We start from the raw sequence: 14,012 nt of genomic DNA on the forward strand, positions 1-14,012 counted from the left end.
TGGTAATCATGTTTAGGAATCGTCCATTACTTTATCTTCTGAAACTACATAATCAACAATGAGATACCAAGATTACTATTGTTTTGACTAACAGATAAAAAGTGAGTGTCTCATCATCATGGTCGAGGAGCTGCAAAGAAGCGGTTGATAAAGATTGAGTTGAAGTTGAGTCGGGCAGGTGGAGCCACTCTGTCTTCCATGTGCTTTATAGCTACCTGGGCCGTTCCTCCTGCTGATCCTCCAACTGCACCACCTATGATCCCATAAAGAACCATTCCTCCTGGACCCTCTATAGACCCAACCAACGCTCCCAGAACAGCTCCCACAATAAACCCTGTCCCCAGTCCTCTGGCCAGAGAGGTTCTGAGCCACTCATTGTCCATCTCTGCCTTAGCTCTTATCTCAGCACCAACACTGGTTGTGTAGGCATCTTTCTGATGATACAGCTCCTCTGCTATGTATTGCTTCTCCATCTCATTCCATGCCTTCTCTATCTCTGCCGCCCTCTGCTTTCTGAGCTTCTTCTCCTCCTTCTTCACGTAGTCCTCTGCCGTCTGGAAGGTTCTGCTTGAGAAGCAACCTCCTCCTAACGAGGCCACCAGCCACTCTATCTTCTGCAGGAGTGCTTGGTCCCGGCTGCGATCTCTCCAATTCTTGCTGAAAGTGTGAAAGCGTCCTCCGTACTTTTGGATAAGTTCTTTCAGGTGCCAGTTGGTCTTCAGCACCTTGTCTTCCAACACAGCATCCTCCAGATGTCCCTCAGTGGCCAGGAGGACCATGCAGTGCCTCAGACAGTGACACCCAAAGCGTTCCTTCATCAGTCTGGGAGTTTTTATATCATTCGGGGAAATATTCTCTATGTCAAAGGCAACAAGAAAAGCATGGGGACCAGGGATGCACAAGCACTTTGACCTCCTCAGCTCCATCTTTCTCTTTGCTTGAGAAATATCCTTTTCATAGATGCTTGGTCCATTAACCACGGCCACTCGTCTACCAGCCAGCTCTCCAGAATTCTTCATGCTGCCAGAAATGCTGGCGATATCCTTAGGAAACTCCTCCCTCCCAAGTATGGCATTGGTTAGTTGGAACTGAGATGGTCCACTGCTTCCAACCACCATAAGCCTCAATTCAGTTGAGCCTATGATGAAAGAACATTTCAGTTGAACTTCAGAAAGAACTGAAGTAAGTGCGATTCACTGAGGTTTGACCTACTGACCTATCTATTGACCTAGTGTCAGTAGATAAAGATGAAATAGAAATCATGGTTATCTAATTAAAATGTAAAGTCAATTCTCACACTGACCAAACAACAAGTCCAAACCAGGAGTGTTAGATAAACGCTAACATTATGATAATTAATATCAATTGACTAACCTTTATAATCTTAGAGCTTCATTTACACTCATTTCCATGCAATGTTTGTTTATCACATACAGTAGATACGTAATAAATTAAATAGCTTACCTTTCTTCCTTTTATCCATTTGTCAAATTTATGGCACACACTGTTTTAAAGTTGAGTGTCTCAACTCATCACTGTAACTGTTATATAGTGAAAGCGCATGTCTGATTTTCCCTCCTCTCTCTCTCTCTCTCTCTCTCTCTCTCTTTCTCTGTTGATGAGGTAACTGGACACCAGATTTAATATAAAGTGGAAAATGTCCTCAGGGTCAGAAACTGTCACGTGTGATCACATTCACAATCACTAGTGTTTTTTTTTTAATGAAATACTTTGTTGATTAATTGTACAATAAATATGTGTATGTGTTACATTGTAAATAATTAGACAAGGACGCAGTAATGGTGTGGATGTTGAGTGACACAGACACACACACACACACACATCTTATCAATGTTAAAATGAATATTCTAATTTGAAAGGTGATCCTTGCTTGAACAAGGTTATTTCATTATCAGTCCACCAGGCAATGTATTCGCTGGGTTCGAGGGAAATCAATAGCTCATTAAATTAGTTTGATCCTGTGTGAATGCAGAACAGATAACACTCCAAATATAGACCTGCTGATGTTTAACCCAGCCTTATGTATAAAGGTAATTATGAACTATCCACATATCCATGGCTGACACTGCTAACACAAACTACACAAAAAAACAACAACTATTTGTTGCTGCACACTTTTACTGTTTGACTAAAAAAATGCGCATTGTAATTGAATGGAGAGGGACTAACAGTTGGGTGCCCATTGGTACAACTAGGCTATTTACTTCAAAACAAATCATTTAAATCTAAGAATAGGAGTTTCTTTTGTTGTGCCGATATTATATTTCATGGCTTTCTTCCTGTGTAACAAGTCCAATTAATCAATAAATTGCTGTTCTGTGACGTTTACATGAGAAATACTTCTGCATTAAATCCATTTGATGTAACATCTAATACACACACTATTAGTACCAAGCTGCAGCAATGATTTAAACTGTTATTGCTCAGTCAGAACACGCAGTAATATGGAATAACTGCCAGATATTGAAAGTTGAAGTTATCTTGGAAAAGGGGGCTGCAGCACTCACTCATTGCAGCCATAAAATCAAAATAAATCCAGGCGGCCTGGTTATAATTATGGTCATAAGAGGGTTAAGTTCCCTATTCGTCTTTTAATCATGCACATGTGAATAAGGTTGGACTGTTTTGCTTCTTTTAGAACAATTAGACTGATTACTTCTCAGAATAAAGACACTACAGTGCAAAATGTTGCATTTGATCGAACGAATGAACAACATTGAATATTTTTTTTTTGACAGGTAACGCGATTGCGATATGATTCGCGATATCAGAGAGAATGGTCATTTTTACATTTTCACTCATATGTTTACTGTGTGGTAGTTGTGCAGATCTGTGAGAAACAAAGATGTCCTCTTTTGTCTGTAGGAAAAGATGTGTATACGGCGAGACAACTGACGCACACTGTTTGCTCCATTTAAAAATTGCAGATAAATGTCGATTAATTGTTTTGATTTGTCCACAATGATGTCCATTGTCAGCATCGCACTCGATGGGTGACTCGTACACTAGTAAAACAGCGCCTCCGTGTGGTCAAACCTTGTAACATACAAAAGGAAGCCAACTGCACGTGTTTCCTGTTTGCAGAATCCGTGCGGCTGAGGTCACGTTGACAGTCTTCCCTGTTGTCATGGAGCCAGGCGCGTGCGACTCCTGTCACACGGGAGTGAAGGACAAGTTGATGAATGGACACGTGGATCAGTTTATTGGACAGAAAAGAGAGAAATAAACAAGTACTGTCTCCATACAATGATCGGGCGCACGTGTCTCGTTGTGGGCAGACGTGTCTCCGGCCCCGGTCTGCGCTTCTCGTCGTCTGGCGGAGAAATAAAGAAAGAAGAATGTGAGAGGACAAAGTCGTCACTGCTCACAAAGCAGGCGTCTCTCTATGTTCACGTGAGCTGGTTTCTACTCCACTTTACCTAATGAGACATCTCTTACGTAGAGATACGCACAAAAACGCTGATGGTTTCCGGTCTTAAAATACACAAGTAGTGATGAGCAAATGAAGCTTTTGTGACGCACTGAGTGAAGCACTTGTTGAGCTAATTGTTTCGAAAAATTGGTTCATTTTACTCGAAGTTTCAGATAGAGTGACCTCTCCTGGCGAAGTGCAGGGCTGCAGTCAAATTAGATTCATCAATTAGATTGATGAATGTGTGTATTGGGGTTTTGAGGAGAGACATTGCTGGGAAAATATGGTATAGGTTGAGGCAGGGGTTGATTATGAGGGATGGGGAATGCTACAAAAAACTTTTATTGAGGTACATTATTTTTATTATTATTTCACAACTTCTCCACATTTGGAAAAATAATCGCCCACAAGGAACAGTGCCAGTGAATCACCTGATTGGACCGCGAACCAGTCAGGTGACTCATTGAGGCCATGAAGCAGTTGCTTACGTCAAAACAAGCATTGAAGCTCCATGGAATTTTAGTTCCGGGTTTGAAGCCCATATCGAAGCTTCGGTGTCGCGCTGCCATCGCTATCTACAATGTCATGTGTTTGCCAGATTCTTTCATCGTCCCCCTGTCTCCATTTTTACAGTGGCCTTACTGTCTCAGGAGGTGCTCCTACTGCAACTTTAACAAGTACATACCCAGAGAGAACAACCACCACGCCATGACCGAGTGCCTGCAGCGGGAGGCCGTGCATTTGCTGCAGCTCAGTCAGGTGTCATCGTATGTCGATTTATGTCCATAGAAGTGTCACGTTCAGTCATCCGACATCCATCGCAGCATCTAAAACAACCCTTTTCTTTTGATTTGCAGGATCACCTCTGTGTTTTTCGGCGGTGGGACTCCGAGCTTGGCAAACCCATCAACCATTGGTGCAATCCTCGAAACTGTCTCCGGGCAGGTGGACTTCTCAGATCGGGCAGAGGTCACTCTGGAGGTCAACCCTACTCCTGAGGGAATGTCAAAGTTAGAGGATTACTGCCGTGCTGGGGTGAACCGGTTTTCCATTGGGGTCCAGGTGAATATACAGACACGTTAGTGGGTACAAGCTTGTTCAACTGCATCTTCTACTGCTTTATCCCCCACATGAGGGTCGTGGGGGGCGTTGGTGCCAATCCCAGATGACATAGGATGGAAGACGGGGTCTGGACAGGTCGACAGTCCATGAAAGGGACACATAGAGACAAACAACCATTCACTCTCACACCTACGGGCAATTTAGAGTGTCTTAATCCCCAAATCTGCATGTTTTTGGACTTCAAATAGTTCAAACCAATCATCAGAGGCAGGGAGAAAGGTGTTTTAAGTGACTTGTGTGTGTTTCTTTCAATTCATTTTAATATGCAAAAGAGAGTAAATTGTTTGTTCTTATGTAGCAAAGTCTTGCTTGTAAAAGATGTATGTTGCTAAAATCAGCGCTAGTTTTAACATATTTCCGTTTAAGTTGTAGTGGGTGACCTTTAAATATGAATTTATGAGTTCACACAATGCTGATTAATCCCACCAGCTTCACATGACTCTCTCTGTGTCTCAGTGTAGCAGTGTTTAGTTTTAATAATTAATTAATTAATCAAATCTGTTAAAGTATGAATTGAGCTGCAGCTCAAGTTCAAAACAAATGATCTCACAAAATAAATTGCAAAAAAAGTTCTTGTCCATCTTCATCAGGGGGTCCTGTGTGTCTAATAAAGTGGCCAGCGAGAGTAGTTCTTGAAGACTGAACAGTGAAGTCACACTTTTCCCTTTTTCAACCCTTCAGTCTTTGCAGGACGATGACCTGAGAGTTCTGGGGCGAGACCACAGCTCTCATCAGGCTCTGCAAACCATCGAAGAGGCCCAGAGGTTGTGCCCGGGGAGGGTGTCGGTAGACGTCATATTCGGGCGACCCGGACAGAGAGTTGACTCCTGGGAGAAGGAGTTGTCTGAGGTGCTGAAGGTGTGCGACGACCACGTTTCCCTGTACCAGCTGACTCTGGAGCGAGGCACGCAGCTGTTCAAACAGGTGCAGCGAGGGGAAGTCACTGTGCCGGCCGACGATGTGACGGCAGAGATGTTCCAGAGTGCGAGGAGGACTTTCCTCAAGAGTGGCTTTGTGCAGTATGAAGTGTCCAACTTCGCAAGGAATGTAAGTTCCCACTTAAATCAGCCCTTGATTCTCCTGATTTCAAATATAGCCATAGGAATCATTTGAGTACTGAATTAAGCACATTACTTCTTCAGGTAAATTCTCACACTATTGTTATTTAAAATTTTTTTGCTTCTTAGTCTTCGGAGAAGTGGTTTCCTGTCGAAGCATAAAATGACGGTGATTGCAGCACATGTAGTCCTGAGCAGTAGAGCAGTGGGAAATCTCATGAGATTAATGAACACTGTCTTTTCTGAAATGATTTAACCACTGTTGACCCTCACGCACAGATCTGTTGCCGTGGGAAAAATACACAACTCCTTAAATGGACATCCTGGGGGGGGTTATTTATAGATCACGTCCTCAGGCTTTGCAAAATGTGTTTTATTTCGTCCTCTTATGTGTTGTTGAGTCAAAGTTCTATGTTTTATGATTCATTTTATGTCGCATATTTAATAATAGCCAAAAAAATGGGAGTTGTGGTAATTGTGCAGAAGTCACGAAATAGACAGTTTTTCTTTTATTTTTGTTCATAGAAAAAATGAGCCGAGCAAACTTTGAACTGTGATCTATTTCCAAATAAGGAGTACTTTTTGCTTAGGTGTGTTTTTATAGTTGGTCAAAATTAAAAAATATAAGAATTTCATCAGATTGCCTATGTTAAAAAAAGCACATTGTTATAGCCACTGTACTGTATATATGTACCTTTTAACATCTTAATGGGGAAAAAGTAGCCTAAATCCTGTGTTAGAAGGGTTTATAATATACATGAATACATATATATGTGTATATCTATATATACATATATATTTGTGTATATATATATATATATACAAACACACACACACACACACACACATCCGGCAAACATCTGCTCATAATCACAACACATTAACTCTTAACCCTGTCGTGCAGAATGCAGTGAGTCATCACAATCTGAGCTACTGGAAAGGGCGACAGTACATTGGTGTTGGCCCAGGTAATATTTATCAGTTATTTATACATGAATAGATTTGAGATTGGTTAATGTTGTACATGTGGAAAACGTTGGTTTTGAAGCATTTTGTTGTGTAACAGGTGCACACGGACGCTTTGTTCCCTTTGGGGAGGGAGGCGTCGCTCGCGAAGCCCGGACCCAGACTCTGGAGCCTGACTTATGGATGCGTGAAGTCCGGCAGAAGGGACATGGGACGCGGAGGAGGATTCAGCTCAGCCACCTTGAACTGTGAGCTGTTGCACCTACAGGCAGCACTGCTGCGATAATGAGTGTATTCCACAATCGTTCTGCCTATGTGGAACGTATCAGCCAGCTTACTCAGTCATTTAACACACTGTGACAAGCATAGTGTTAGCGCTTGCTATAAATATGCATGTTCTTTCAGACCTTCTGTCCTTGTCAAACAATCTCATTGGACACGTCCACTTTCCCGGTCTGTCCTTGTCCTTGTCATTATCAAAGTTTAGTCATTGAAAACATTGTGTTGTTTGGCAGTTTGGAGGAGGTGCTGGTGATGGGAATGAGATTGACCGAGGGCATTAATCACAAGGTGATGTTCGCACACTCAAAAGCAACAGAATCGAAAACATTCTGTTCAACACAGTCTCAGTGTTTAGTTCATTTGTGAGTAACTGGTGATGCTTTTTTTTCGTCTGGTGTTGTCACAGCATTGGGAGTTGTTCAGCCCTCAGCTGGGCCTCCGTGACATCTTTGGAACTTCAGCCGACGTCCAAGACCTGCTGCGTAATGGACGGCTGATTCTCGATGACAGGTCACTTATGATTGTTATACGCACTCACCAGTCACTTTATTAGGTACACGGGGAACTTAATAAAGCTTTAGCATCAACTTGGGACTATTATTTGTAAACTTTAGAGATGGTTATACATGAAAGTTCCAGTCAATCATCCGTTTTTGAAATACCATCGAGCCGCGTTGAATGTCACCTACATCTCCCCTGAACGTCCGCAAGTCGTCTCAATCATGTCTGCATTGTTAACTGTGTTATCTTGCTGCCATTTAATTGGCTAATGCAACATTTGTGTTAACATGCAGATGCACAGGTGTCCCTAATAAAGTGGCCAGTGAGTGCACTGTCCAAATGTATTATAATGTAATAATCTGATGATAATATAGATGTAATTGAATACATTTACACTGGATGGAATGTGGCATAAGAGGAGATTTTGTGAGAAATCAGTGTATCATCATGATAACTGCTTATTTTTTATAAGTTTGTGTTTCCTTTTTTTTCCCTCAGAGGTCTGCGCAGCTCCTGGGATGGACTGGCCTTACTGGACAGCATACTGCCAGCTCTACTGGTGGAGCTGGAAACACAGATTGTCCAAAAGCTACAAAGAGACTTAACACAGGAGACCTCCAGCCAACGATGACTGTAATAGTGAAAGCTTGTTTTCGGGTGAGACCGGCAGGACCAGTGATCAGTCGAAGCAGTCTAACATATCCAACATTTAATGCTACCATATTTATTTTAATATTTTTTTCTCATTTTATTTTACATTTTTTCTTTTGAAATCATTGAGTATTTGCCTGTTTTAGTTGCCCTGATATCTTAAAACTACCAAAACATCACCAGTCTTATGACTCAACATTTTAAATGCACCCCCTCTATAAAGGAGTCCGACGTCACGACCCCCCACAGATTGTATTTACCAAGAAAAACCCTTGCAAACGGTATTTAGTAAAAACCTTTTACCGCTTAATCATTTTTCTGTATGGATTCATAACGACATAATCTTCAACTTGGATGCAATGTAGCATTAATTATTGGGGTTTGGAAAGGAGCAAGTGTTGTATAGTGTTATAAGCTCATTTTATTTAGCATCAACTTTACATAGTAAGGCTGAGAGTTCACTGCATACATGAGCAAACCCTTGGGTGACAGTGGAGGAAAACAGGGAGAATGTGGACTCAGTCAGTGCGAGTGAAAGGAGAAACTGGGGGGTGAGAAAGGAGTGGAGGAATATGCCACATTTATTTATTCACATTTTTACTACAGAGAAACTCAGATGTGATTTACACGAAGGACTCGAAATAACACGTGTCAAACAGAATGCCACACACGCAGTACGTCATAACAAGTGTACTCGTAGTAAGGTCACAGATGGTGTTAGTGTTCACACTCCACACACACTAACCCAGTTTAGAAGCTTGGGAAAACGGAAAGGATTTGAGCTTCGATTCAAAAGCACAAACTCAGCTGGTATTTAATTCCATAGGTGGGAAAAGAGATGGAATACATATGTATAACACTAACCATCAGCTATAAAAAATTGTAGAAAAAGAATTGACAGTTGACAGTTTGAAGGGATTATGTGACCTTTCTATTTCTTAGACAGGCCCAAAACGAGGTTTAAATGAAAGCGAGTTTCATAACTGAAGAATGAGCATAAATTAGGTGTATAAATTCTGTGTTGGGTGGTTCACTTCATGTGCTGATAACTGTCACAAAGCTACTACTTAGGATGGGGTATCATACCAGAATATCATCTATGGATATTTATCTAGTGGTACCAAAATCTGGTAATGGACTAATCTGCGAAACTAATCTCTTCCCACCTTCAAATCACTTTTTATTTTAGATTAGCATATCCAGTTTGACCATTTGCTGAACTTGTTTTTTGTTTTATTTCTATGTAGCCGTCTGTGTCCTCTTTATGCTGTATCCCATTTTAATGCTGTAAGGTGACATTGGGTGTCGGCTTATGTTATTATTATTATTATATTGTACGACTAGTTGTAATGACAAAATGTCAGTATATTATGGACGTGATTCATGTCCGGACACTTAAGTTCATAAGTGGTTCATAAGTGAGAGCTGGGCTCACTAATCAGTTGTCCGTCCATTTCCCTGACCTCATTATGCCTCTCTATCTCATCTCGCCCACCAACCCTCTTGATACAATAATTACTTGTTTCCTCAAAATACCATGGAGCTGATTAACAGTCATTGTCACACCTCAGGCTTTGAAGCCATTCACAACCCTGTGGGCGTTCAGCAAACGCTGGGAGACCTTCGCGGGTTTTTGTGTTGCAGTCATCGCTCTCCTACATACGTAGGCAGTTGCCAGGTTGCATCGTCATCACTTCTCAGGACCATAATCTGTTTCTGTCTCATCTTGTTTCATGAGTAACCTCCACATCTTAAGGGCCTTTGAGAGTTCTGCACCTTGTGGCTTAAAATGAGCTGCACGACTTGAAGCTCACTTAATGCATTTAAACTCAGAATGAGGCAGGTTCTCCACGACTAGTCGTGAGGCTAAATGTTTTATTTTTACCTTTTATATCTGCAGCTTGATGTCTTTGCCAGGTGTCATTTGGGGAAAAAAAAGTTCTTACTCTCAATGGAATTGTTTTCCTCATTTAATAAAATAGCACAAATAACATTTGGAAATAATACATTTTAATGCAAGATAAAAGACAGTTGACATGGGTCTATACAAAAAATATGAACGCACTGGTCCAGCCATGTGCTATAGAGAGTATAACTCTTCACATGATATGACATTGCAGCATACTACTACAATTGGTTTGTGGAGAAGGTTCACAATTCATTGAATCTGACACTTCTCCGATTTGTTTTGCTTGGTGCTTGATCCAAGCACCATCTGCAGGTCGCTGGTGAAGCTTGGCCGGCGCGCCAAAGGATCCACAGCGGCACAGGGCACACCACGCCCCCGCATGCGGCTTCCCCTCCTCCCTCGCTGGTCGGCGTACAGCGACTGGTAGGTGAGGATGGATATGAGCTCATGCTGGGATGGACATGTCTCTTTGGGAAGTCCACCGAGAGCAGTGAGAGCTCTGAACATGTCTTCCAGTCCGGAGCCATCTTTAGCCGACGTCTCGAAGAAAGAGACCTCGTCCCCGAAGAGTTCTCGCACTTCGGACCGGCTGACGGTCCTCTGTGCTTCCAGATCCGCTTTATTCCCGCATACGACAGCTGGCACTCGCACGGGATGTTTCGCTTTGTGTAGTTTTGCCTTCGCGGCTTTGATCTCCTCCAGCAGCTCACAGACTTCGTGGAAGGAGTGTTTGTCGTCCGAACTGAAGACGAGCAGAAACATGTCACCTGGAAAACAAAGTGAGGATGAGCGACTTAAAAACAATAACGAGTTATATTTAAAACAACACAATACCATCATTCACAGATTGTCAATCACCACGCTGGCTCACCTGTCAGTATAGATAACCTCCGTTTTGCTGGGAAGGCCCTCTCACTTGAAGCATCCAGAAGATCCACCTGGTACGCTTCTCCTCCTATGTGGAATAGCTTTCTGTGGAAGTCCTCAGATGTGGGCTCATACCGCGCCTCAAAGTCTTTACCCAAGAAGTGCTGGACGATGCTGGTTTTACCCACTTTGGGTGCACCGAGCACAACTATTCTCCGACAGTTCGTGCGCTTGGTCAGACCCAACTCCAGCAGATCCGTGGACATTTTGGGCAGTCGATCGGTCGACGCGTGCCGCTTGCCAGAGCTGGCTGACCTACGTCGCGAAACTCTCTTTTCCTGTTGTCTCCAGTAACCTTGAACAGTCTTGAGGATGCCCATGCCAGTCTTGGATATGTTTGTGACTTTGGGGTGCAGGAGTGCTGGAGTGAGGGCTGTGCTCTGCAGGATCGCGTGTGCAAGGTGTGATTGGTGATGCCCGGTGAAAGAGTCGAACATTTCGAAGATGCCATCAACCGAAAGGTAAAACTTCTCAGTTGCGTTCATCTCTTTGTTCTTCCATTCGTCTCCAGGCACCAAGAGGCTCTTGAAGTATCACCGGCCCAGTCTCCTCTCCATGTGTGCTCTCAAACAGAGCAGAGCACCATCTCTTATACTCCCACAGCAGGCGCAGAGTCTGCGTCACAGCTCGTCATCCTAGACTCATTCCTTTTATAGAAGCACAAATAAGCTCTTTCTCTCTCTCCCTCTATCTCTCTCTGTTAAAACTGTTAAAATTTTCCCTTGAAGAAACAATCTTTGGACACAGTCTGTATATTTTCCCTGTGGTTTGACAGCTTTCATTATGTAAATATGTTCAAAAAGTGATAAAAGCTCAAATCTGCTTCTGAACAAATTATTTTTAGACAAACCTTTCAAAAAATCCACTCTGGTCGATTCACGCCTCATTAAATGTGCCAGTCTATTTTTAGCATCTGGTACAGGTGTTCTTTGCCTCATTATGGATAAGTGTGTATGAGCTGGTGGACAGAGTGTCCGGTTAATTGCCCAAATCGCCGTCACCATGGGCACAAATTCAATTTATTCACCATTATCTCTGAGATTCTGTCATGGTGTTTATTTAATGTGGCCTGGTTGTTTTTTGTTTTTGTTTTTTTTTTATCGATTTCCATGTTTGCACAATCTTGACTGTACACAGTGTGTTTAAATTAAAGTCATATTTACAGTTCATACCTGCAGGGCCTGACGTGAACTGTGCGTCTGGGACTGTGCGGTGGACGAGTGTGATGGGTGAGCACTGCCGCTTTGTACAGCGATCACGACTCGCAGCCCTGCTCCGTGATTCACAAACCCTGTGAAATGATTTCTTTGTTGCACCACCAGCCTCAGCAAATGCCATCTGATATGGAGACATTTGAAAGGAGCATCAATTCAGGAGCATAAATCGTTACCATTTTTCCTCTTGGAGGAGGAAAATGAATTATTTCATTTGCGCGACACGTGTGTACTTACCTCGGGTCTGTGTTGCAGCAAGGTGAAGCGGTGAAAGATAGAGGACACATCGTACCTTGCCTGAGCTTATAGTTCTGATCTGGGTACTTCAGTGCAGGAACAAGAAAATACAACATCACTGTCTTAACCATCCTTTTCTCAAGCCAAGGACACTGTGGATATTCAGCCCACACAATAGAGCAGGCTGCTTTAGCAGTAAATTATACTATTTTAAGTGTATATTAAGCAATGCTATTTTGAGTACTTGGATTTAAATACTCGTGTTTTGAAATGAAACATACCTGTACTACATAAATTCAAACAGAAAGTGAGTCATCGTTTATTTCTGGACTCCAGAAGCTGCTTTGTCGTAGATGATCTTGTCGGCAGCAAACATTAACTTGATTTTAAGCCAAGTCAAATGTGGCCAGTTGTTTTCAGTAGCCACTAAATTAGGTACACAGGACATGAATAACAGGGGCAGGAGTGATGCTCTACCATCAAGGTTCAACAATGTCATGTGTCCAGAGGTGGTCATCTATAAATTTTGGTTAAAATTAGTGGTTCTTTGAGTTTCTATTATTTCCAAACATTCTTTTCTGACCTCAGGCATCAACAGAGGTTTCTTCAACAAAGAGAATTTCCGCTCACTGGATATTTTCCGTCTTGGGGACTATTCTCTGTAGAGATGGTTGTGTATGAAAATCCCAGTAGATCAGCAGCTTCTTCGATTCCCACTCACACACACACACACCAGCCTCCCTGGCAACAGCAGCCATGCCGTGTGATTGGCTGATAACATATTTGCATGCGAGTGGCCAGTGAGTGTAATTGTGCTGTATAAATGTGGAGAGTGTGAAGGAAATAAATACTAATACTTTCACTGAACTGTTGCACTGTGTTGTGCAAAACAAAAACACTGATACTGAAAAGATTGTAGTGAGACATTCTTGAATATACTGAATTCTGAAAGCAACTGTTTAGGGAACCACAGCCTGCAGCTGAAATTTGTTTTAAAATGGTTAAATACAGTGGATGCAAGGTATTCTCACGTCTTGTCCTACATCACAAATAGCAGATATGTCTTGTTTTATATCCATTCACCCGTCTAAAAACAAAACAATACTAACAATACTAATAATTTGTATATAATTCCTTTTTTCAGTAAGTTAGGCAGTGTATATTTGTTCTTATATACTGTGTAACTGTGCTAACAAGAAGAAATATGTATTGGTATTGCTGAGGCTGCAGTTTTATTGCTCTATTAATTGTTTCATATGAATTCAAAATTTTAATAATTGTGTTAATGCAACATCATACTAGACTGTTATCGGTTGTATTATCGTGAACCTACAGCAGAGACTCGTGTCATCATATACAGCCGGATTTTGTATTTTTAGAAATTGGCTCACAGCCCATTCCAGGCACTCGATGTGATGTGGTTTACTGAAACTGCCGCGCTGCAGTGTGAAACATAAACGAGTCAGAAGCATAACTCCTGCCTCCTTCTCCAGGAAATGAACTCATGACTCAGAAACGGAACATCCTGCTGGGGATGGCAGTGAGGGTGGGGATTTAGTCCCACTAGATGGCAGCAAAGAGGAGGGGACACCAAAAAGGGAAAGTTTTTGAAACACAGGAACCTTGTTGTGAGCACAGCTGATGAGGCTTTTACTCATTCATGTTTTCCATTATTACCACATATGAAAAAAAAAACCCAGCACACTCACAGT

General features: G+C 42.2%; 3 protein-coding genes and 1 long non-coding RNA gene across 5 annotated transcripts; 2 read left to right on the plus strand and 2 right to left on the minus strand.

Moving 5' to 3' along the window:
• Positions 1–42: 42 nt before the first annotated feature.
• On the minus strand, positions 43–1,599 carry LOC122785764 (GTPase IMAP family member 4-like). The gene is made up of 2 exons (XM_044051706.1): positions 1,465–1,599; positions 43–1,138 (listed from the first exon to the last, which is right to left on the minus strand). Exons 1-2 carry the CDS (start codon positions 1,481–1,483, stop codon positions 117–119), a joined length of 1,041 nt encoding a protein of 346 aa, XP_043907641.1. The 5' UTR covers positions 1,484–1,599; the 3' UTR covers positions 43–116.
• A 1,521-nt stretch (positions 1,600–3,120) lies between these two features.
• On the plus strand, positions 3,121–10,286 carry rsad1 (radical S-adenosyl methionine domain containing 1). 2 transcript variants are annotated; one of them, XM_044051703.1, is made up of 10 exons: positions 3,121–3,414; positions 4,067–4,200; positions 4,291–4,495; positions 5,237–5,602; positions 6,518–6,581; positions 6,680–6,827; positions 7,095–7,149; positions 7,268–7,371; positions 7,861–8,019; positions 10,223–10,286. In XM_044051703.1, exons 1-9 carry the CDS (start codon positions 3,268–3,270, stop codon positions 7,991–7,993), a joined length of 1,356 nt encoding a protein of 451 aa, XP_043907638.1. In that variant the 5' UTR covers positions 3,121–3,267; the 3' UTR covers positions 7,994–8,019; positions 10,223–10,286. The 2 variants fall into 2 exon arrangements, with proteins under 2 accessions (XP_043907638.1, XP_043907637.1); XM_044051702.1 differs by lacking the exon at positions 10,223–10,286 and having other exon boundaries at positions 7,861–8,323.
• Positions 9,985–11,368, minus strand: rasd2 (RASD family member 2). Its single transcript, XM_044051705.1, has 2 exons — positions 10,794–11,368; positions 9,985–10,689 (listed from the first exon to the last, which is right to left on the minus strand). The coding sequence occupies exons 1-2, from the start codon at positions 11,332–11,334 to the stop codon at positions 10,172–10,174; spliced, it is 1,059 nt and encodes a 352-aa protein (XP_043907640.1). The 5' UTR covers positions 11,335–11,368; the 3' UTR covers positions 9,985–10,171.
• On the plus strand, positions 11,183–13,167 carry LOC122785771. Its single transcript, XR_006362348.1, has 2 exons — positions 11,183–11,250; positions 11,361–13,167. It is a non-coding gene; the product is annotated as an uncharacterized LOC122785771 (long non-coding RNA).
• Positions 13,168–14,012: the final 845 nt, after the last annotated feature.

Source organism: Solea senegalensis, linkage group LG19, assembly GCF_019176455.1.
Source record: "Solea senegalensis isolate Sse05_10M linkage group LG19, IFAPA_SoseM_1, whole genome shotgun sequence".
In the NCBI taxonomy this organism is placed as follows: Eukaryota; Metazoa; Chordata; class Actinopteri; order Pleuronectiformes; family Soleidae; genus Solea; species Solea senegalensis.

Excerpts from the sequence above, each read along its gene's own strand:
- rsad1 (XM_044051703.1), top strand. The coding sequence starts at position 3,268 with ATGATCGGGCGCACGTGTCTCGTTGTGGGCAGACGTGTCTCCGGCCCC. Across the intron at positions 4,496-5,236 it reads GGTTTTCCATTGGGGTCCAG|TCTTTGCAGGACGATGACCT; the intron begins GTGAATATACAG and ends TCAACCCTTCAG. Across the intron at positions 6,582-6,679 it reads GTACATTGGTGTTGGCCCAG|GTGCACACGGACGCTTTGTT; the intron begins GTAATATTTATC and ends GTTGTGTAACAG.
- rasd2 (XM_044051705.1), bottom strand. The coding sequence starts at position 11,334 with ATGAACGCAACTGAGAAGTTTTACCTTTCGGTTGATGGCATCTTCGAA. Across the intron at positions 10,690-10,793 it reads GAGGTTATCTATACTGACAG|GTGACATGTTTCTGCTCGTC; the intron begins GTGAGCCAGCGT and ends TTTGTTTTCCAG.